Raw genomic sequence first — 26,186 nt, 5'->3', positions numbered from 1 at the left:
TGAGCGCTATTAATACACATTAATGTTTTTAGGCAAATAAAATTCAAAAATATACTACGTTTTCTGCCTTTGCTTGTCACGTGGTAGACCTATGTTGAAGTTGCGATTTATATGTTCAAATAAGTTTCAAATAGATACCAACAAGACAAGTGGCCGAGCGGTCTAAGGCGCTAGGCTCATAGAGTATCCAAAGCGGTGCGCCGTGAGTTCGAACCCCGCCTCAGCCAAATTTAATGTTACTTTTTTTTAATTGCATATTTGGGCAATGTGACTGGGAGAATTTATGTATGGCGTAGAGTGGTGTGGAATCCCACATTGCATATCTTTAGCAGTCTTTAAAGAAAGGCAGATATAGTTCGTGAAAGCATACCTATGGTGAAAGTCGCACTGCCAAGATTATAAAAGCCTAAGGTTTCAAGAAACTTCTTGATTTATACATTGAAGACCATCGAGCATCTGGCACTGCTTTGACCTCGGCTAAATTGACAAAACTCTATGGTAACTGTCTTGTATCTCTTGGATTCCTCTTGGACAGGTTATGGTCAATTTGATCCCTAAAATCAAGGAAATACAAAGGCCATCTGGTTGTTGAGATCTGGTGTTTAATGAACATCTCAGTCAAGCAGATGTTTTCGGCTCTTTCTCAAATACCTCAGAAGCAGACTCTCTTCTTCCAACATTGAGATCTTTACTATTATGCTGTTAGATGGTCCTTGCATCGATGTCAATATACATCCTGTTTCTTCAGATAAGCTTGTGTTATCACTGGCTCAAACCACCCGATGTTCAACGGTGTATAGTATACAAAAGATCACCAAATCCCCAGAGTGTGCCACATTATCTGGTTAAAATAGAGGCCACATTATCTCTTATGATGGCAATAAAGGTACATTATGATGACGGGTATAAAGTAAAATCTTGTCGGAAGAGCATGCCGGTAAAACGAGGCTGAGCATTGATATTGCCAACTCATTATTCATTGGAAATGGGAAGGTGTTGTGTTATTGAAGCCACCAAATGAGCACGACTGGCGGAAGTGACAGCATTGATCATAATCCCTCATCAACAACTGCGTCTGCTAAGTCTGTTTTGCAGTGGACTGGCATCAGCATGTGCCAAAAGACTGTGCGACCACTCCCAGTGGATGTATCTTTACCTAAGGATAACATTGTTCATGTTCCATCACTGCATGACATTAACAGCCATCCAATACCTGCATCCAGATCCAGTGCCGCCGAGAGCCATTGTGGGCCCGGGGGTCAAATGAACGCTCGGGCCCCCTTTTTTATGGACCACTTGAGGTGTCTTTTCTTTGATTTTATGAGCCCAATAATGTATGTTTTTTATATTTTTACAGGCCCCTAGGTCCACGGGCCCGGGGGTAACGTACCCCCTTTACCCCACTTGTCGGCAGCACTGTCCAGATCACTGCAGCAGGTCCTCCAAGATGGCTATCAGTGGTTGAATTATGTAGATGATCACCTGGAAACTCAACTGACTAGTGACGACTGGCTTTCTTGGGCTGCCTACCACGCAGAGCATTCATCCAGGTCCTCCCTCCTCATTCATTTCAAAGCCCTATATGCTCCCACTGCTAACAGAGTCAGCAAACAGTCCCATTACAATCTGCTTTACTGTATGCTGACCATAAAACACGCCATTGAGTACCGCAATCCAAGACAGACACCCGCCGTGGTAGCTGATCAGCTGGAAGATTTCAGATACAGACATTACTGAAGTTAGGTACCTCGTCTTGCTTGGGACCATGCACACTTGCACAGGTTGGGGTGCAGTAGTTGGACCACAGCTATGAATAAACAGTGGGAGAGCACAGTCCTTCATGCTGCCGTCTACCGTATCAAATTCAGCCCTTACAAGCTAAACCACAGCTAATGGATAGAATAATGTATTTTTCTGTATCTACAGAATTATGACGATACATTGGCTCATTGGGCGACACTTTATGCTGCTGACTGTAACTGGTACCATGGTCGAGCTGATGGGGATCCCAATGGGTCAGATGATGACGGCCAGAATCTTTATGCCTCTTCCGTCGAACCATCTCCTGGTGGAGTAGTTGGACTCTGGCATAGTGAAGTCAGTTACTACGACTATGATGGTGCAAACAAATGTCCTTCTGGTATATGTGGTCATTACACACAGGTAAGATTAGAAATATTATAGATTTTTATACAGCTTTTAATAATTCACACATATTTTAACAACAAGAATCAGGTATGTTTCCTCTAAGGCGTTCCTTATCCCATTCATTTCATTTACAAGAAGCTACAAGAAAGCTGCCACGTTTTTCAAAGTAAAAAAAAAATCCTCACTTTGTTGATAAGAATTAAAAAATGATAATATATATATCAAATTTGCAAAGTGGTGAAAATAATATAAATCATGCCAAATAAAAAAAAGTGAGGGTCTTTTTGTTATTGTTGTCATTTTGAACTTCCCTTAGTTCGTAGCCAAGCTGTTTTTCGGAGGAGAGTGAGTCGAATTCCCGCTACGTACACATACGGGCTTGTCACATGACCTTTCTAAATAAGTGATCGTTTTTATCAGTAAATCCTCAGCACGAATGGCATAATAATAATATAACTTATTGTTCCCTCCCTTATTAGGTAGTATGGGCTGAATCCAATCAGGTTGGATGTGGCAAGGCATTTTGTGCAACAGCGTATTTGGCTGATGGGAGTGTGGCATTTAATAATAATTGGATAGTTAGCTGTCATTATTCTCCACCGTAAGTTGAAGACCTGAGCGCAAGAAGACCGTAAGTCCACTTGGCCCCTCAACATGTATTGCGTATAGTAATGTTTTATACATGTTCAAATCTTCCACAACCTTTCATGATTTTTTCAGCCTGGAACATGTATTAAACATTATAAAACCCTAAGAAACTATACGTAGATTTAGTGTATACATTTTAAGGGGCAAAGTGGACTTACGGTCTTCTTGCGCTCAGGTCTTCAGTTATATACACTACTCGCCGGAGAAGTGATGATTAACTACCATAGCAATAGGTTTAACCAATTTTGGAATATATTGCTCTGCGCTACAAGCAGGTTGCACTCATCACCTGTAAATATCTGCAATCATAAATTGAATACAATACCGCTGTTTGTAAACATACTAATCGTATAGGTGCGAGTGATCAGCATGAGATATGAATATTCTGTAAAGCTACGACCCAGGTACAGCGTTATCACCCTTATATCTTTGTGTCATGATAGTAGGGCGAATCCAATAGTTCTTCAACAGCCACGCATGGCGATTTTGTTCTGCCGTGTTTAATAATAATAGTTTCGAGATATGCCGAGCGACTCAGGCTAAGCAGATCACCTGTACGATATATAGATAAGTTTCATTCCCGCTGCCATTCGTCAGTTGACGTGACTCATAGTTTACGATATGCGCAAGCATATTCAACGTTTCTTCAACGTTACCAAGTTAAGGAAATTAGTTTTTTTGTTTTGTTTTCAAAGAACAGACTGGAAGTTCAAAGCACAGATTAAAGCTTACCATAATAATGCTTTCAACACATGTATTCAACTACAAGTCAAGCAATAGGTTTTACAAAATACCAAATAACGAGATATATTCAAAGATTTGAGATATTATCATACATTGAATATCAAAAGAATATATACACTACCATACATGTAGTGTTTTTTCATCACTCAGTCATTTAATAAGGTGTTGATTTCTTTTACATTTGATGACGTAACACTGACGACCTCTATTTTATTGATTTACTCATAAGATGCCGAAAATTACGTCACACTGACGACCTCTATTATATTTATCTACCCACAAGATGCCGAAAATGACGCCACACTCACAGCCTCTATTATATTGATCTTCCCACAAGATGCCGAAAATGACGTCACACTTCTTCTTCCTTATAAGTGCCTCCCTCATATGTATGAGTATTATCGCACTGCGTACAGACAAGCTGTACTTATTTTTTACTCTGGAACCTAGAGTAGATGAGTGTATTTTGAAGTACAGTCAACATGACCGGGATGATCCCCTGCTCTTTTCGAATAGCCTGTGACGTTCTTTAACGTGCACACTACATTAATGTGAGAAAATATGCATGTACACGGGACCGGCAGCTTAAAGTGCCCTCCGAAGCACTAAGCAAGTAGAGTGAAGTGTCTTGCTCAAGGACACAAAGAGCCGGACCTGGGATTCGAACCCTTGACCCTTGGGTTCACAGTCCTATGCCTTAACCGCTAGGCCACGCTCTCCTCTCACTGACGACCTCTATTATATTGATTAACCCACAAGATGCCGAAAATGACGTCACATTGACGACCTCTATTATATTGATTTACCCACAAGATGCCGAAAATGGCGTCACACTGACGACCTCTATTATATTGATTTACCCACAAGATGCCGAAAATTACATCACACTGACGACCTCGTTTATATTGATTTACAAACAAGATGCCGAAAATGACAATTTACAATCAGGTTGTCGCTGACCACTACGGCCCAATTGAGCAGTCAAGCTAGCTCAATCGATAAGGCGTTCGACTATTGTGCGAGAGGTTGCGGGTTCGAACCCTGGTGGTGGCAACTACGCTCTCGTGGAAAAATTGAGTCAGCTTCCTCTGGCGGAACTTAGTTTTAGTTGTATCGTTGCATATCAATTTTGTAAGCGCTCTTTAGCAAAGTCATAGTTCATTGAATTTGAAACAGGCGAAAATAATAACTATTTATACGAGATTTGCAATTTTAAGAGAACTGGCCATTGCTCATTAAAATGAAGCTACTATAAGTGTGCTCTTTCATTTTATGAAATAAAATTCGAAAAATATTATAAGGAACACTTGAGGTTTTTACTTAAAACTTACATTTTGGTCAAAAAATGTGCTTGGATAGGTAGATTTCAACAGATTTACCACATTCACTTTGCTATACCGTTGAATTGCATTATCTGTTGACCTAATGGGGAAAAGAAAAGGGGTTTTAGGGGAAGTGTTAGCTTTTGTTTGATATTAAAACATTCTGATTGGATGAAGAGAACACTTGAGGTTTTGACAAAAACCAATCACAGAATCATATTTTCCTCTAGATCCCACACAGCTCTTATGATGCTATGCACTCGCTAGACTCGGTATGCTGGAAATATCTGTGTGCTCGGGTGTATTGAGGTGGAAACTGTGCGTAGATCCATTTATAAGAGAATTGTAATCAAACCTTTTCATATGTAACCCGTGCGATGGCCATTTGTGGAATGTCTTGGGTGTGCGCTTGTGAAGCTTCAAAGTCCCTGTGTGGTTGTTAAATGGTTAATGGAATTACGTGGGTCGTAGTAGTCAGCGACAACCTGTAAAGTGTGCTGAGGCTTGTGAACCAACGTCCAGGCGTTGTGCCTGTGCGTAGCGCATTATAAATCACTGCGCTTTTCTTTTTTTACTTCTAATAATAAATGTATGTGTTAATGTTCAATACCTCTAATCCACTATAACACAGTTTTCAATAGAAATATGTAATTCTAAGAACAATTCTCTCATACATGGAACTCTAAGTGCAAAGACATTATTATCAATCACGAGCCGAAATTTGAATCCCCATATGACCAAAATGTCAACGTATGATGACCTGAGAATTTTTTTGGTTTTAAACCACTTAAAAGTGTTAAGACCGCAATGTGTATTATAACTGAATTGAACTATAGCTGTATATTATAGTTCAATACATTTGGTAAAAACCAGATATTCATTCAGACAGTGATAATAAAAGTTAATCCACGAAACCATGGATGATGGACCATGTCTGTGACAAACTGTGTCAAATGTACCCCGGCTTAAAATTCCATAACAATATAAAGAGAACAGACGGGCTATTAAAAGTTAACTCAAAATATGATAATAATATGTAAGTATATGGACTATACGAATTTAAAATACCAATTAATGCTAATTTAGAAGAATTTGGTACCTAATCCATGCAGTGACATTACTGATTTGGTGGTAAAGACTAAATCTATACCATTAAATATGCATATCAATTGAAAATATTCATAATTGTTTTGAAGATCAGATTTTGTAAAGACACACAATGAAAAACACAAATCATCTCGGTGGTTTTGTAAAACGCTAACTTAACGCGCATGATTTCCATTTCGAGAACAAGTTTGATTTTGACACATTATTTCTAATTCGTCAAAACTCAACGACGCAAGATGCAAATTTTACCAACTTTTAGGGAAACATTTCAAAGGCAATACTGCAGTTCAAGACCTTTCTTACCATTGACTGTGAATAAAACTGAGGGAAAGAGGTCAAATTCGGGTTGCGGTTTGATTGAGACACCCTATTCAATATTCCCAAGTTTGTTTGTGCTGTTGACTTCTTTGTTGTGGAACCGAAATTGAGGCTGATAATCCATGGATTTACCTCGTTATCAACCGTGACGATATAAGGGCTTCGGCACGATGGTACAGTCAGGTAAAAATGACATCAGCCAATTCTGATGGTACCACTTTTATATGCTAACAAAAAGGAAGGTCCTCTACGAGGAAGAACCTTTTTAGTATGAGAGGGTGAATTGGCCGAGCGTTCTGAGGCGCTGAGCCATCGGCCGGGATAATAGGATCTGCGTGGGTAACTCTACAATTGGTGACTCCGGGCGGTCACGGTGCTGGATTGACGAGCGCGTTTAATAGCAATGCACGCGGTCTAATAAAAGTACAAAGTACATCTGCGCGTATAAATATGGATGAACGCAAGCATTGCCCGGCAAACACATTTTCATTTTCAACATCACTTGCAAAAGGTTAGAAGAGGTTGCCAGAAAACGTTTACATGTCGGGTTATATAAAGGGTATAAAAGCTAACTTCCTGAAAATATTCTAACATAAAGTTATTTAAGTGTTGACAAAATATTTGGCAATGTATGGTACCAATGTATACATGTATCTTCCTTTGCATCACTATGGCAGTTTAAGTTAGATCAGGAGTAAAGTTCATGCATTCGTGTCTTTGTCTCCTTCTTAAGTTCTTGCAAGCATGATTTGAGGATATATAAACAAAAAAAAAAAGGGAACAATCCCCTTAAATAATGGCCATTATTCAAAAAAGGGCTATTGTATTAGAAATCTGTAAAATGCGTTGGAAGCAGAATTTATTTCTGCGCATTTTGACACGTCATTTGATATGATAGCCCAGAAAACAATAAAACATCGGTCAATTTAATGTAGTGACATTGCACTTACATACAAATTTTTACAATACAAAAACACTCAGATATCATTACACAGATTTCCTTCCATTACACTGAATACAAAATCAATACAATTTACTGAAATTTTCAAATACATTGATTTAAATGTACGATGTGACGTCAATATTTAGTCAATTACTGCAAATGAGGAGTCAAAATGTGTAGAAATAAATTCTGCTTCCAACGCATTTTAAATATTTGTAATACAATCACCCGTTTTTGAATAATGGTCATTATTTAAGGGGGGTTAGTTTTTTTTTGAGATGTTTATATGAACATTCTGGAGGATGTGGTAATCGTCACCCGGAGATGCGAAACATTAGAGTTACGGGTACCACAAAAACGACAATTTAACGGCAATACAGGATGCAGGTGTAGTACTGATGAAGCTTCTCTGAAAACGAACATAAAGCTCGAATCTGTGACGAGTGGCTGCTGATTTGCTGTAAAACAAAGACAGTGTTCGCAAAATTAAAAACTTATGTCGTCAGTTCGATGTCTTGAGTATCCGGGAGATGATTACCTTAACCTCCTAAGCATAATTAATGTGCTTTCTGTCTTTTTCTTCCAGTGGGAACTACGCTAATCAACTTCCATATAGCGGAGGTCCACCTTGTACAGGATGCACCATACAACCTAACACTCAATGCTATAATGATAAGTTATGCAGTAAGTACAGTGGATGACTACATATATTCTTGGAAAAAAAACAGTCGAAGCTTTCAAAGCTGCTCTGAAAGCTTTTATTAATTTTATGATTTGCCTGATACATTGACGTTTTATTGTACAAGTCCAGAATATTACTTTTAGTTGAGTTGCTCATAGAATTGTACCCCTGATCCCTACTGATAAGCTGTCAGCAAAAGCTTAGAGGTGTGACCATACAGCAATTAGCATCCTTGAGGTAATGAGGTAATGAGCAATTAAGTGACCACACCTGAAGCAGAGAGCAAGCACTGTGGGGGAGGGGGGGGGTAATTACCAGTAATTGCCAGGGTAGATTAGTGGCTTAGATTTTATGTCCTTTTTCACTGAGCAACTCAACTATACTTTTTTAGACGATTCATCCTCCGTGCGAAAGATTTCGTCACCAATCCCAATATTGAATTTAAATATCAATGACCGGTGTCCACAGCAAACATTTGACCAATATTTGATAAATCATGCCTCAGGAGAATTTTTAACCAGCTTTCTGAGAATGTAGTAGTAAATACAAAACTATTTTATCGAAAAAGAATCTTATATAATAAATTGTTATATTATAATTAATCTAATTGTTAATTTCAGGGGACTGTGACGGCGAAAGTGTTGCTGACTGTGGTAAGTATGTACTGCAAATACTAATCCCCATTCCAGAAAAATACATAACTCATTTTTTTGGATTAAAATGAAACAATGCCAAATGAAACATAGCTAAATCCTAATCCTTTAGCTAGGGTTTTTTTTTGTTTTTGTTTTTGTTTTTTTTTTTTTTTGTTTTTGGGGTTTTTTTTTGCTTTGTTTTTTCTTTAATCATGAAAACTTTTTAAAGCATGTCGGTGATGCAATTACATTTTTTTATGATTTCTCCTTGCAGATTGCAAACTATTTTGTGACCACTGTGGACAGAGGATTGATTCCGACTGTTCCTGTGATTGTCTTGATTACAACTATCGTGAACCTCAATGCATCGGTAAGTTAATACGTAATACTCTGGTACTCTAAATAAACATAAAGCTGAATTTATACTCCATCGATGAGAGACGAGCGATTGGCATTTGACCAATAAGGTAGCGCGATTTTCCCAACGCAACAAAACGTGCTCTATCTCATTAGCTAAAGCCAATCGCTATCGCGATCTAGTATAAATTCAGCTTAATGGGTAAAAACAAAATTACTCATGGTTCTCCGCAAGTTCGGTATTGACGATACTGGGCGAAGTATCACATCGCGGCGTAAAATTGATTTCACAAAAGGTACACGCACGTGTACAAGGGCGGTTTATCGACACGCATGCAGCGCAACCGCGAAAAGGCATTTACGTCACTACTTAACTTGAGAAAGAATAATTAATAGATCCTCCTGGTCAGATCATTCACAGCTGCGTGAAATCCCTTGCACATGCCTGTATGTCACCTATCCCTCTCCATGTTCTGAATATATGTATACAACATGAGGATCACTGCCTTGTATGCAAGGGTTGTTTATACGCCGTAGAAGTGACATCATAATCGGATTAACTACCATAGCAATAGATGAATACAAATTTTGAATAGACCGCCCTGCACTACAAGCAGATTGCACTAATCACCTGGGTGTGTCAGCAAACATAGATTGAATACTAGGTCGCTCTTTTCAAAGATACTTATCTTACAGGTGCGAGTGATCAGCCTTTCTTTAACATCTATGGTTCAATGCATCGGTACCGCGTGAACGTTGTAGTACAGGGCGGTATAGTCAAAATTGTATTCATCTATTGCTATGGTAGTTAATCCGATTAACTACGTCACTTCTACGGCGTATAGAGGTTATCCACTTTACTCATGTGTGACTTCTAACAAAAGGCGCTGGTTCCCGTAGTATTCCTCATTCAAACCAATTCAATGCACGACCTCGGAGTTACCTGCATGACTTTGGCGGGCTATTTAGAAAAAGTCATGGGTGCACATGCAGGTACTTCTTTTGAAAGTCCTAAACAAAATATAGCAGTCGCTGATAGGATATGCACCAGATGCACCTTATAGAACACGGATAACGCCTTATAGAACACTGTTGGTCAGTGCCTCAAGGGGATTTATGGTAGGCCATATCTCAGCAGTATTCCCACCTTTATAATTCATGAATTAGGCAGAATTTAATGTCTGTTTAGATGGAGGGAACAGAGATATAATTGTGACTGTACACGACGAATGAGCCGTAAATTCCTCTCCCGGTAAATTTTGTTTTATTTCGTGTTTAGAAAATATACATCATAAGCTTTAAAATGGTATATCATTTGACTTCAAACGATATCCAGAAGCGGGGGTATGGTTTGTTGAACTTTGCTCCTTCAACAAGATGGTAGCTTTTTCGTTTCTACATGGGTCCCTTTTCCACATTGCTGGCAATAAATATCAACCAGTCATAATAAGCGGTCATTTCAAATCCTCCCCAAAGTCAACGAGGTTCAAGAAAGTTCTCTCATTGTTAATTGTTGGTAATACATACCTATACAAAATACAATGCCTGGTAACCCACCACTTGAACAGGATTTAGCCAAAGCAAACAAAGACCAGAACTGTTAAAATTCTATAGCCATCTAAGGTAGAAGCTTAGTATTATCCTCTTCAACAATAGGATTATTGATTGGTGTTTGACTATCAAAATGAGATGTCGCGCCAACTTGAGGTACCGAAGAATACGCCGCCTTCATGCACATTTTACACTGTAACTCAGTATACAATTTAGGACATTTACAGCTCATTCGTGCTGTACGGTCACATATTATATAAACACAGCAGCAGTGGCGTAGCCAAGATCTTTGTGGGTGGGGAAAATGCAAATTTTCGTCCCCATTTGTCATCTTTGTCCCATTTTTAGTCATTTTAAGGACACTTTACTCTTTGCCGTCCCCATTTTATCCTTGAAAAATATCTGAGAGGCCGGGCACTCCCCAACCCGGATACGCCACTGCACCACACGAAAAGAATGTCCACATTCGTTTTTTTGTTTTTTTGTGTGTTTTATGTGTGGTCATAATTTTTAAAATGAAGAACATTAAATTTGATCAAAAACGCTTGTCTGGGACATCACGTTTGTAAACAAAACTCGAAATCGTCAGATATATTTTAAAAAAAGTGTGTCATTTGAAAAGTTGTGAATTCAATCTCGTGGTGTAATATTGCTTAGCATAAGATGTGCTGAAGTATTAACGCGTATGTTATCTATCGGTTTAAGAACCTGAACTGACAACAATAATTTCAAGATGGATATCATTTTAGGAGGACTTTATCATGCGCGACCATCAAAACATATTGAACCAATCAAATTATGGCAATTTGAACCCGTATTCTACCACGCATTCAATAAGCTGCGTCAAGTAATAGAAACGTGGTACGTGGAAAATTGGTGATAACAATCATACCACGCTACGCGCTCGGTGACAGCTCTCTAGTCCAAAGGTTCTCTAGTCCGTAGGCTCCTTAGTCCGAAGGTTTGTTAATCCGAACACGTAATATACCATTCGCTAGAGCGCAGTCTGACAACGGGTTCTCTAATCCGAAGGCTCGCTAGTCCGAACAATAAATAAGGTTCTCTAGTCCGAATATAGAATAAGGCTCACTAACCCTAACCCTTATACTATATTCGAAATAGAGAACCTTGGGATTACGAACTTAATTTGGTTTTCGGACTAGCGACCATTCAGAATAGAGAACCTTCGGAGTAGCGACCCTTCGGACTAGAGTGAACTCACGACGCGCTCATCAGACACGCTGTAGTCAGATTTCTGATCAGATGCTGATAAGGTGTTTTTTGTGTGGTCTATACCCATCAAAACATATCTACGAGGTATTTCAAATCGCATCAATTTTTACAAAATTGTTAAAATCTGAACGATTTGGAATTCTCTTTACACAAGTGATAAATCAAAGTGTAGCTAGTAAAACAACATTTTGTTCAAATTTATATAATGTTTTTAATTAATCATGTTAAGATATAATAGTGGACTTTTTGTACGCTGTATAATATTATCAATTTAGCAACATTTAATCGTTCAAGGTGAGCGCCATCTGCATGTGTGCGTATATGTTTACGACAATAACTCTTGCCCTGTTGTTGTCGCACTCTTTACTGAGGCGGAGGAGATGATACAAGCTGCCTTAACATACATTGTATATAATTTTGTTCTATAGGGTACCAATGATAGCTATGGCTCTCCTGTGTCATATCCAATGATACCAACATAAGAACCAACATGCGCCAAATGAAAACACAGTTTTCGCTTTATTGCGTACGTCTTTGTTCTAGAGTTGCGTGTTATAGAATTCGCCTGTGATATCTAGTTTAAAATACACTATTAATTGTAGACACAGGAAATTAACACGATACTATTGGGAACTAAGAATTAATTTGTACTAATGGTGCTTTTACTACACCCCTGGCCAATTTTGTGCCTATTTTTGCATTTTCTCAAAAATTGGTGACAGGTATAAGATATATTGGTTTCCCTCATTTTTGACTGTAACTCCACAACTGTTGTCTGTGCTGAAATTAAATTTCCAGTGCAGTAGTTGTAATCCGTGCCCCTATAATATACATATCTTACTTGTCACCAATGCACTATAAAAAAAATGCAAAAATAGGCACACAATTTGGCAGGTGTAGTAATAATACTTAATAGGTTGGCATTCTGTATGCAGGCTGAACGTTAGGCAGTCGATGTCTATTCTTAAACAAGACCCACTCAGTCACTTGGTACTTCAGGTGCTTGAAGGGATCGAATTGGTGTTGAAATAAACACATTTTTTAGTTACACCTTTTCATTTCATAATTAAATAATCAAATGAAAAGCAATAATTTTCATTTCTTCGGTAAATGTCAGAAGAAAACTATAATGCGCTTGGTACTTTATATTTATTTCAAACCCTGATGTTAAACTTAGTAGTCAAATTTAGGCTTCTAGTGTATAAGATTTTCGATTTTCACATGCTTCATTTTGCCCCGCGAGCTTTTCTGGGGTCAACGTTTTTGCTTTTCTAAGTAACATAATTCGCTAACGAAAGATATTTCCCAACTTTCTAAAGCACATGCATCATATAGGGCTATATGGCATAGTTTCGTCAGAAGTTCGGTTTTGATTGCACCGTTTCAATTCCGGCTACCAATTTTGTCAAAATCAACTCACAAATGTACCCATGGATGGATGATTTTGAAAGCCACAATAGAAATATCGATTATTTCTGCTGGTTATATTAGAAATAAAGTATTGGTTGGACATTTTTGGCAGTCGCAAGTGGAAAAAGGTGAAATCAAAACGGATATTCTGACAAAACTATAATATATAGATCCACACGATGTGCCTTACAGAGGTGGGAAATATCTTTCTTTAGCGAATTATATTAGTTTGAAACGGTAAAACATTAATTCCGAAAAAAGCTCGCGGGCGGAGTAAAAGGCCTATAAAAATCAAAAATCTTTTTTAACACCAGGATTTTTTTAATGTATATCCAAGCACTATGTTTTTAACTGACATTACTGAAGGAAAAATATTATTTCTTTAAAATATTTGACGGAGAAAATTAATTTCATAGCAAAAAGGTATATCTCTGAATTGTGCTGATTTTAACATGTATCGATCGACTTTTAGCGCGACTATGCATAACAAAAGAAGCTGTGACCATCATTCTGAGTGTATGAGCATGTCCATATTGCAGCATAAAGGCCTATGTGACTTGTCATGTTGGGTTTTTTGACAGAGCCATGTGAGAATACTGACTCCAGATGCGGGACTAGTTGGCCAGCTTGGGCGTGTACACCAACTTATCAATTTGTGTTGAACAGATGTCCTGAATTGTGTGGTGAATGTGGTAAGTAATAATTTTGGAATATTATACAGGTTGTTAAAATCAAAATGTCGATTTGTTGAGTTGTACCGCAATTAACACCATATAAAGATAATATGAAATATGTTTAACACTCATGGCATGATTGATGGATGTTGAAACTACTCACTTTTCTCACACTTAATGAACTTATTCCAATGAAGCTTTCAGGACATTATGAACATCTCTGCAATTATATGGCAAGTTAAAACCTTTTATTGCAGCACCAGCTTACACTTTTTCTTATAAACTATCGTGTTGTTTTTGGCATTTGAATATGTGAAAGTCTCACTTCATTCTGTGAAATCTTAATGAGAATTAAATTCGTTATTTCAAATAAACCGGCTTTTATTCACCGTCATCCTTTTGTTGAATGTAACTCATATTGGTATGAATCCAACTGATGTTTGCAAGAGTCATTGTTTACAAATGACACATGTTAATCCTTTTATTAAAGAGAGCCTATTGGACTTTTGAATCTCATACAAAACCCGAAAAATTACTCACTAATTTTAACATTTTCTCACCGAATAAGAACCATGTTTCTTCGGAAATGCCGGTGCAGAAACCTGAATAGGGTTAGATTGTACTACGATTTACATAGGAACTTAGCTTTCAAACTATGTAGAAAGAAATAATGTATAAGCTTTTCTTGATGTTTTAATTTTGCTTTTTCGCTTCAGTCAATCGAATTTATTAATTCCAACAGAACAATTGGCAAGGGGCCCACCATTAAGAATGTATGACGCATACCAAGTGACACGTAACTGCCATATACAGACTTGACATTTAATATGGAATATTTTTCGCAAATTTCCAAGACTGGTCTGGACGGAGTCTGCATAGACCGCACGGGATAAATATTAATTGGGGTGTGTCGGGAGATGGTGTAAAATAATTGTTTGATAGAAAACGTGCTTTCGATATGTTTACATTATGGTGTTCATAATGTAGCGAATTTGCCTAAAATGGCGGATTTAGGGAGGCTAAATTTGACCTTCGTGGGAGGCACAATTTCGGACTTTATGCAACGTGGTTCTGTTATTATCAAATTTATAGGGGTTTGAAGTGATAGTTCTTAAACTTCGTCAGCAACTGGCATTCATCACAGCTGAAATACACTTTTAAAGTTTTTGAAGAGGGGAGGAGTTTAAAAATAGGGCTCTTAAAAGCTGTACGTACACAGAAAGTTTGAATGGCCCCTTGGGGTCAAATGTTATAAACTTACAGTACAAAAACAACTGTTCGGATTCCTGGTTGTCCAATGAATTCACACTGTTTCTTTGTGTACAGTAAGTTTATAACATTTGGCCCCAGGGGACCATTCAAATGTTCTGAGTGCATACCACTTTATAGAGCCATATTTTTTAAAGCTCCTCCCACTTTCAAAACTGGTAGATCACAGGTGCATTTCAGTTCTGACGAACACTTATTGGTATTTTGGTTCAATAAAATTGCCTCAAACCTCAATAAATTTGATAATATCAGAATAATGTTGCTCAAATTCAGAAATTTTACCCCCATAAAGTTCAAATTCGGTCTCCTTAAATCCGCCATTTTAGGCTAATTTACTGCATTATGAGCGCCATAATGTAAACTAATGGAAAGCACATTTTCTGCCAAACAATTATTTTACACCATCTCCCGACACATCCCAGTTAATATTTAGCCCGTGCTGTTTATGCAGACCTCTACCAGACCAGTCTTGGAATTTTGCGAAAAAGTATTCCATATTACATGTCAAGTCTGTAATACACAAAGAAGAAAACTGCTTGAAAATTACTATTTAACTATTACCTTGGTGATTTATTAAGCTGTACAGGGCTCTGCAATTTTTACATGTCATGCAAAACTCTTAATAATCCTTGCATTGTTCTCCAGTTTAATTGGTATAATGCTTTAACGTAGCCCAGGTACATGTCAATTGCATATTTGAACCCAAAGTACGTAGAAACAATCTCCTCGTAAAATATGTGCACGAAACCTCTCATATGACTGGACAAAATTATGAAGAATAAAAATTGAACTATGATATCCTACGTCAAGAAACGCATGATTTTGGCCAAAATGCGATCTCGAATTTCCCGCACTGATATCATGCTAATTATCTAAAATCCTGGGCGTTAAGAGGTGTTAAGGTGTGTGGGTACGGGGTGTTGACAACGACAACAAAATAAAGGAAGTGGGGAAAACATATTTACGTTGATGACAACTTAAGGAGTTAATATTGGTCCAAAATACACCTTTTCCACTCCAACATTCCATTTTGGGTAATTCAGTTTAATGAACAGCTTAAAGAAAAACTATTCATTTTCTTAATTCAATCTGATCTTGCACATGCGCACACAGTACAGTAAACATCTTATGTGTGTTTCTTTATTTTCTTTCTTTTGCTTGACTCTCAAAGTCGATCCAGTCGACGTCTGCCGTAAGTAAATGTTTTATGTTGCTTTTATGTAAATGTGGTAAATGTGGGTAAGGCGTTTTCAGAATAATCATAAAGTTGAACAAAATAGACGATTTTCCTCCACAGTCTAGCGATGTTTACCCCACCCCACCCTCCGCTATGTAGACGGTCACTTTGAGACTTACTGTCTCATGTGGCAGCGCGGAAGTAGTCACGTGCGTATTTGTAAATATGTATTTATAAATATAGTCGAAATACTGGTTAAGCGGCTTAACGTGGGTCCTATGAGAAAGCTGTAAAGTCATTAAATTTTAACACTCAAAAAGAGTCCAAAACCAAAGAAAGTTTGCGACTGGAGTCGCGGGTAACGTCGAATTGTATTTTAAGACCTTATGGACTCTGGTATGACAGTTTGCGCAGTATTTGTTTGTGGGACATGAAAGCACATCAGGCATATCGAATTACATTCTGAATATCCTTCACAATATTTGGCAAAAACATGTTTGCGAAAAATATTTTACAATAACATTTTGAAAACATTTTAAAACTATTTTTGCAGTGTGTTTTCATACAAAACGTTTTAAAACGTGTTCATGACCTTTATATATTATATAAACCCAAACCCACAATATAATCTGTTTTGAACGTTTAAGAAGACTTTTTTGTGTTTGCTGGGTATATAGCAACGATCCTACGTAAATATAAAGTTGCAAAATATCTATTCTTTACATCCCATTTGTTCACCTTGCGGCGGCATCAGCAACAAGGCCAGTTCGTTTGGTAGATGGTAATGCGACCTACGAAGGTCGTGTCGAGATTCAACTCATGACGGATGGCTGGGGAACTGTATGTGACGATGGTTGGGACATTGATGATGCGACGGTAGGTAAAGAAATACTAGTCAATGTGCACTCCCCCCACCCCACTCCATTATACAACACCCCCACATACACACCTCACATACCACCACATATATATATATATAAATACATATAAGAACATCAAAAGCTTTTATTAAAAAAGAATCTGTACAGTAGCAAGATATTATTATTTCGTAATTCAATAATTATGTAATATTGAATGGCTTTGAGTGTGATACAAGAGTGCAATATATTCTTGTATCACATGAAAATAAGCCATTCAATATTATTATTATTATTATTTAAATCAGGCTTTCTCTCTGCGGTACAATGATAATTTAAGCTTACCTATCCACCGGGCCTAACGCGTATTGTAATGTAAGCTTACCTTTTGACCTCCAGTGTTTTCTGCTCTTTCCTTCCGCAAAGAAAAATTCGGAAAACATACAGGTTTAGGCCTATTTGTAGATGTGGATTATATTTCCTAGTTTATTTATCATCCAGAATCGCCGCAAATTAAATTTGTGGTTTTACTTGTTTATAAAATCTCCTGTGAGCCGGTACTGTGGCCGTGTTTTTGTGTTGTTGTATTGTCGTGCTGTCACGTGTCGTGACCATGTATATTTTATGTATTTTATATGTTTACTGGCGAATAAAATGTAAAATGAAATGGTGACGCACGATGGCGTACGCGATACGCGTACAATATTTAAAAAAAATATTGTATTGCATCCGGGTATTTTGCAAAAACTATGCAATACATAGTTTCGTTGTATCGCTCAAAAGCCTGATATAAATAATAATATGTGATATAGTTTACCTCATCAGCAAATCAATCAAGATGTTGGTCATTTAAAGCATAAGAATTGTTTTAAAATTAATCCGGTTCTTAATTAAGACATTATTCCAATAGAGCTCCACAGTTATGTACCCAAGAGAATAAGTGACTTTTCTTTCATTTTACATCGGCATGAAGTGACCAGAAAATCACATTACTGATATCATGTCGTAATTGTAGACAAAGAATGGCAAAATTAAAATTAGATCGAAATCGTATATTATTGCTTTAAATGAACGGACCAATTGAATGGAACCGTGAGGGACTGAAAGGTTGATAATATTACACTATCATTATATCATTAGTGTCTAGGTGAAAATACCATATTCAGGTTGCTAAAAATGTGAATTTAAAAAATAATTGAATCGGATGGGCGACCCACGATTTGTCGTTTTGCACTAGGCCCAGCTTCTATGTCCTGCGGAGATTTGTCCTTGCTTTGCACACCACCCTTACTTGAGTTTGCAGTTTACCAGTATATACAAAGGTCTAAAACCACATGGTCACTTCTCACCCTCCCGTCCTACTTTTTCTTCTTTGTTAGATGTGCTTCCTCCTCGGCTCCATCCCTCTCACATTTGTTATTAAAGCTATGTAAATGTATAATCTACTTGTGTGACTGACTTCTTTATTTAAGTGACAAACCCCGGAACTTAGCATTGATTTAACCTTTGACTGATATTTATTTTCCAGTGTTGAAGATTAAAAAAAAACATTCTACATTTCGTTTCTGAAGAGTGAGGTCTTGTTTCAAGACATCACGAAACAGTTCTGTAAAAATGCAATGAAATTTTGTTCCTTCTTTGTAATTATTATATTATATAGATTTTATGCAATCAGCTTGGTTTTCGAGGCGACGCCTTGGAAGCTTTTTCCGGTGCCAAATTTGGGGCCGGACCCTACCCGATTTCAATGTATCAAGTAGAGTGTGACGCTGACTCGACATACCTTGGAAACTGTACCCATAATTCGGCGATGACGACGGGCTCGTGTCTACATGATACGGATATTGCAGGAGTACGATGTGCATATGGTATTTAAAGTTTATATGTTGGGCTTGAAAATAAATTGAGAGGTTTATTTGTTTTCCCCTGGTAGGTTGCGATGTCTTTCCATATACACCCATCTAACTATTCAAACTCACGTGAGGGGTGAGAATTCCCAGGGGGTGGGGCAATCCTACTTTAGTCGTGACGCGTATGTACGGCCGTTAAGACCCTCTTTTCAGCAGCATCGCTGTCACTCAAAGATCCCATATAATTTCCTTGAACACATGCTCTGTCACCCATACTCCTCAATATTTTTCCATTCGACGTGTTCGATCGACCCTCACCCAAACTTCTTTATTTTTTAACTTTAACAGCAACCGTTCATTTTATATCACTGATTTTGTTCAAAATAACAGAGCAATTTGAAGCCATTTAGAACTACAAAATCAATGTTTGAGGTTTCTGCGTATCATTTTGGTTCTCATCCAAAGATCCCATTGTTCGTGCCCAATGCCCCCTAAATTTTGGTCCAAACGGTCTCGTGCACTCACCCAATGACCCCATATTTTTGCCGTCTCACCAAATGCCCCTGGCTGTGTGAGATTGTCAGCCCTACACCTATATCCATTTCACATTTCAGTACCGCCTCATTCCCCCCCCCCCCCACCCACCCCGAGTGAATTGAATAGTTACACTGGCGTAAGCACTAAGGCGTAGCGTTACCTCCCACGTAGTAATTTATTAATAACCGTCCACCACAAACCAGCCGTAAAGTCGGCCCGGTCAATTTTGCTTGATTTCGTGCTTAGAAAATATATATCATAAGCTTTAAAATATATCATTTGACTTCAAACGCTATATCATTCGGGACAACGTCCTCTATACTAACCTTGCAAGTAAAATGCACGCATTTCCCTATTAAATATGAGGGCGGTTGCCTTGATGAACGTAATCCCGTGAGATGGCGTGAAGACAAAAAAAAATCAATTGACGCAAGACTTTAATGTGGCCCATACACGTTCTATCTTATAGATCAATATCAAAGACCCAAGATACAAGAGTGGTTACAAAATCTATCATTGAACACGCACAATGGTATATTTTGTATCCACTCCTGCATCTTGGGTCTTCAATATTGATCAATATCGGGTATGGGCCGCATAATTCATTAACTTTGGTGTTCAATTCATAGCTGAATGGGGTGATTGGGGTGCATGGTCTGCATGTGATAATACGACGGGCACACGTAACAGAACACGCGTGTGTGATGACAACGAGCCCACTGATTATGTTGACTGCGAAGGGACTGCACCATTTGAATCATCAGGATGTGACGGTAACAAAATTGTCTCTTTCACAAATAATTTATTACTATGTGTTATATAATCAGGAATATCAATGATTATCCAAGACAGGCCTTCTCAACTGGCGGCGCGCGCGCCACTTGTCATGCTTGTGGCGCTGAGTTAGTCGAAGTGGCGCACGAAGTGGCGCACGATAAATTTACTAATGTTTTTGCACATAAATTTAGTGGTGCAAATACCACATCTGAGCCTTTAGAAAGACCTAAAATCTCAGAGCTTCCGGGGCGCTGCCCCCTGGACTCCCGCGGCCGGAGCTTTCACACTGGACCCTTCCAGGGGCCATAAGGCGGGTCCCTGGACCCCATCCGCTATGCGTTCGGTCGCGCACACGCTCACTCGGAAAATCCTCCCTTAACATGTCGGCACTTCATGATCACTAAACGTTCCCAGTTGGCACTTCAAATAAACTAGTTGAGAAGGCCTGATCTAAGATATAGCATGTACAATCAGGTTTAAACGAGTCACTTCTAGTTTGATATTGCACCAGCATTTCAGTGCAGTTTCTCAGATCATCTAGAAACACTGAAAGCTGAATCTCTATTTGGAATCACTAAGAACATGTTTTTTACATCCCAAACTTTTAGATTTGTCATTTTCTTATAAGAAATATCCAATTTATTTAGCGTTTCCAGTTTCTAGAAAGAAGGTACAAAACAACAATATAAGTACATGATCTGTATTAGTAAAAATCTTGGCATTGTTTTTGATAATAGCCTTGCAAGAAAAATCATGTTAACTCTTTGTGTAGAAGTGTAAACTTTCATCTGAGAAGTTTGAATAGGATTCGTCGTTACATAATTGATCGTTCTACTTGTGCACATGCAGTGATATCTTTGATTCTTTCTCGGCTGGACTATGGCAACTCTTTGCTTGGGGGTTTATGTGTATCCGATGGTCAGCGTCTGCAAAAGCTGCAAAATCGTGCGGCACATCTTATTTATCGGGTCAGCAAACGGACCAGCGCGACCACTCATTCGTGAGTTGCATTCAGAGAATTGAATTCAAGATCTTAGTGCATGTGTACAATTGTGTTAATGGTTCTGTACCAAGTTATTTACAAGATGTCCTTATTAAATATTTATAACTCAGGCTGTCAATAGCTCAGATCTAACCAAGATCATACTCGTCTTGCCATACCCCGTACTAAACGTTCCTTTGGGGACAAGTCATTTTCCCTGTTTTAGGGCCCAGACTGTGGAACAACTTGCCTGTGCACGTACGTTTTAAAAAGTTTTTAAAAACGTTTCTTTTTCCAAAGGTTTAAGCCGTAGTCATTTGTTTTCATTTTGGCTACTTTAATGTATGTTGGTTTTTAATGATGTTTCATATAAATGCAATTGGTTTTAATAATTTATTCTTTTGAATTTACATGCAGATATGTTTATGTATATTTTTGTTGTTGAAATTGGTTAATATTTCCTTTTGTATATAAAGCTTTTGATATGTATTTATGTCTCTTGTAGTTGTACTTTGTATATATTTTTTTTATTATGTAAAGCGCATTGGACCTTGTGGAAATGCGCTCAATAAATCCTTGAAATAATAATAATAATAATAACCTATTGTGCAACATAGTGCTATCCCTCAAATTACAAGTGACTGGTTTCAATTATATAATTACACAAATAAGTCCAGCAACTTACGTCATTAATTGTTGCAAAACCCATGTACTAACCGTCGTTTTATCTTTTCAGTTTCTGTTTCCGTATCCGTAATAGTTTTTGTAAGTCATTGTTATTCTGAAGTGGATAAATCCCAGGTATGACCAATCTTTTATTCTAGCCTTTTGTTAGTTACTGAAAATTTGAAGCTCGTGAATTTCGGTTTTCGTTTTGGTAAGTTATATTGATTTTTTACATAAAACCTTGAGATGTGCGGTTGGGTGCCAATCTAGACAAAAGAAGAGTCTAAATTTTACGGTCCTAAATTCGCGGTAAATTGTACGGCTTCAATTGACTTGTGTTTGGTGTATATGCATTTACGCCTAGACGTAAGTGGCTCGTAAAAAAAGTCTTGCATTGAAATATATACTAACCATGTTGCCAAGTTATAAGCAAAAGTCTTTCATATTGGCGATGAAACGAGCGTCTAAAATCTCCCAATGAGGCGCGTACAAGTGGTGATTTGGTAATCATGTTTTATATTGAAATGCAATACAAAAGAATTTGCATTGGAGCAAAGATAATGTATTCTATTCATGGCAAGCTAATCTGATAATTGGTTGGGCCTATATGCAAGACTCGGGTTTATTTTAAATGTTTATTTTTGCAGAGCTTATTTTCAGTCATGGATCATACTGATAAATTTCGCGAGGGGGAGGGAGGAGGAGATACTTAAGTTGAGACTGAACAAGCGAGAGTGGGAGGGGTGAGGAAGAAAGAGAGAGAGGGAGAGACGGAAAGACTAGAAAGAGAAGAACTCGAGAGGAGAGAGTAGGGACCGGGGACGGGGAGGGAGTGGGGAGACTGATCATGGGGGGGGGCAGGAGGAAGCAAAATAGGGAGATAGACATTGATACGAGGGAAGGGCGACACTGTGGCCCTGCACAAGTGCATTGGGGTGCGATATGCTCATAAGCGGGCCTTTTGTGATTTTAGAGCTTATTTTCAACGTTTTTACAGAAAAAAGTGGACTTTGTCATTCGGATTGGCATGCATCAAAGACGAGAGGGCGCTAGGCCATTAAAAACAGCGGTGTTGTCTCCCGCTTTTATTGACATAGGCATCTGCTCTATTGAAATAAGCTGATTGGTACTTCAAAGTTAACAATGAAGTCAGATTACAGTAAACTTACTGAATCACTTGCGTTTTCGTATCTGAACAATAGACTTACGGAAACTGAAAAGATAAAAAGACCCTTTATGCTTATGTACTTAATGCATCTGATTTAACAACTAAAACCAGTAACATGTGTTTGTGGAGGGTTAGGACTATATTACACACACCCCTTCTATTGTGAAAAATTGAATAATATTTAGAGGTTTAATTATTATGTTTTAAATTAATTCAAAATGGACGTCGCGCGGAGGGGTGTTATTGATATATGATCAATTTATACATCTCTTTTTTCTATCAAAAAATTGCTTAAGATTTTTTCATAAATATATCGTTTTAATTGTTTCTTTGTGTACTAATTTTGCTTGATTTGTTTGTCTACGTTATTTCTTTTTATTCTTTATTTACCCTTTCAGTAATTTTCTGGTATCATTGTGAACCAAGATGACTTTTTGGGACATTTTTGTAAATTTTGCTTCTAAACTGCCAAAATCATTCTATCTCTCAATTACTGACTAAGTATGTTTCTTCAGTCTTACTGATTGGCCCATGCATAGACCCATCAGTAAACACTCTATCATAATCAGACACAGTTGCACATCGTGCAATCAATTGCAATTGCGAAAAATAACATCTACGTTAAGAAATGTTATGTTCCTGCTAAGCATGATATTAGATTCAATATTTATACACTCCAGATACCAACGGATGCTCAAGTACCCCGTGTATGAATGGGGCTACATGTACAGATGTGGTCGATGGCTACACATGCACATGTGATGCGGGTTTCACAGGAACCAATTGTGAGACAGGTAAGTAATACTAATAAAGTTATGCTGTCAAATGTTTGATTTTGCGTAATCATTGAATGAGCCACTCTTTGAGTACGCCACTGTTGATCAAATTATAGAACTAAAAAGCTTCCGCAGACACACCAGGAAACAATCTTTCACAGTAACACAGTTGTGCATTATGTAGTTAATTGCTAATAATAACTTCACAGTGGAAAAATATTATGTTCCTACTAAGCATGATATAATAAGGTTCAATACTTATATACTCCAGATATCAACGAATGCTCAAGTACCCCGTGTATAAATGGGGGTACATGTACAGATCAGGTCAATGGCTACACATGCACATGTGATGCGGGTTTCACAGGAACCAATTGTGAGACCGGTAAATAATACTAATAAAGTTATGCTGTCAAATGTTTGATTTTGCGTAATCATTGAATGAGCCCCTCTTTCAGTACGCCACTGTTAATCAAATTATAGAACTAAAAAGCTTCCGCAGACACACCAGGAAACAATCTTTCACAGTAACACAGTTGTGCATTATGTAGTTAATTGCTAATAATAACTTCACAGTGGAAAAATATTATGTTCCTACTAAGCATGATATAATAAGGTTCAATACTTATATACTCCAGATATCAACGAATGCTCAAGTACCCCGTGTATAAATGGGGGTGCATGTACAGATCAGGTCAATGGCTACACATGCACATGTGATGCGGGTTTCACAGGAACCAATTGTGAGACAGGTAAATAATACTAATAAAGTTATGCTGTCAAATGTTTGATTTTGCGTAATCATTGAATGAGCCCCTCTTTGAGTACGCCACTGTTGATCAAATTATAGAACTAAAAAGCTTCCGCAGACACACCAGGAAACAATCTTTCACAGTAACACAGTTGTGCATTAATGTAGTTAATTGCTAATAATAACTTCACAGTGGAAAAATATTATGTTCCTACTAAGCATGATGTAATAACGTTCAATACTTATATACTCCAGATATCAACGAATGCTCAAGTACCCCGTGTATAAATGGGGGTACATGTACAGATCAGGTCAATGGCTACACATGCACATGTGATGCGGGTTTCACAGGAACCAATTGTGAGACAGGTAAATAATACTAATAAAGTTATGCTGTCAAATGTTTGATTTTGCGTAATCATTGAATGAGCCCCTCTTTGAGTACGCCACTGTTGATCAAATTATAGAACTAAAAAGCTTCCGCAGACACATCAGGAAACAATCTATCAAAGGAACACAGTTGTGCATTAGGTAGTTAATTGCTAATAATAACTTCACAATGGAAAAATATTATATTCCTACTAAGCATGATATAATAAGGTTCAATACTTATATACTCCAGATATCAACGAATGCTCAAGTACCCCGTGTATAAATGGGGGTGCATGTACAGATCAGATCAATGGCTACACATGCACATGTGATGCGGGTTTCACAGGAACCAATTGTGAGACAGGTAAATAATACTAATAAAGTTATGCTGTCAAATGTTTGATTTTGCGTAATCATTGAATGAGCCCCTCTTTGAGTACGCCAATGTTGATCAAATTATAGAACTAAAAAGCTTCCGCAGACACACCAGGAAACAATCTTTCACAGTAACACAGTTGTGCATTAATGTAGTTAATTGCTAATAATAACTTCACAGTGGAAAAATATTATGTTCCTACTAAGCATGATGTAATAAGGTTCAATACTTATATACTCCAGATATCAACGAATGCTCAAGTACCCCGTGTATAAATGGGGGTACATGTACAGATCAGGTCAATGGCTACACATGCACATGTGATCCGGGTTACACAGGAACCAATTGTGAGACAGGTAAATAATACTAATAAAGTTATGCTGTCAAATGTTTGATTTTGCGTAATCACTGAATGAGCCCCTGTTTGAGTACGCCACTGTTGATCAAATTATAGAACTAAAAAGCTTCCGCAGACACACCAGGAAACAATCTTTCACAGTAACACAGTTGTGCATTATGTAGTTAATTGCTAATAATAACTTCACAGTGGAAAAATATTATGTTCCTACTAAGCATGATATAATAAGGTTCAATACTTATATACTCCAGATATCAACGAATGCTCAAGTACCCCGTGTATAAATGGGGGTACATGTACAGATCAGGTCAATGGCTACACATGCACATGTGATGCGGGTTTCACAGGAACCAATTGTGAGACAGGTAAATAATACTAATAAAGTTATGCTGTCAAATGTTTGATTTTGCGTAATCATTGAATGAGCCCCTCTTTGAGTACGCCACTGTTGATCAAATTATAGAACTAAAAAGCTTCCGCAGACACACCAGGAAACAA

At 37.8% G+C, this 26,186-nt stretch overlaps 1 protein-coding gene across 1 annotated transcript in view; it reads left to right on the top strand.

The window, feature by feature from the left end:
* Nucleotides 1-26,186, top strand: part of LOC140140946 (uncharacterized) — a 123,331-nt gene that overhangs the window by 71,986 nt on the left and 25,159 nt on the right. The window contains 7 exon segments of the mRNA XM_072162713.1: nucleotides 23,736-23,849; nucleotides 24,103-24,216; nucleotides 24,470-24,583; nucleotides 24,838-24,951; nucleotides 25,205-25,318; nucleotides 25,573-25,686; nucleotides 25,940-26,053. Of these exon segments, the coding sequence (XP_072018814.1) occupies nucleotides 23,736-23,849; nucleotides 24,103-24,216; nucleotides 24,470-24,583; nucleotides 24,838-24,951; nucleotides 25,205-25,318; nucleotides 25,573-25,686; nucleotides 25,940-26,053 (798 nt within the window).

This window comes from Amphiura filiformis, chromosome 2 (genome assembly GCF_039555335.1).
Source record: "Amphiura filiformis chromosome 2, Afil_fr2py, whole genome shotgun sequence".
Lineage (NCBI taxonomy): Eukaryota > Metazoa > Echinodermata > Ophiuroidea > Amphilepidida > Amphiuridae > Amphiura > Amphiura filiformis.
Note: the sequence above shows the minus strand (reverse complement) of the source record. Positions and strands in the feature narration are given on the sequence as shown.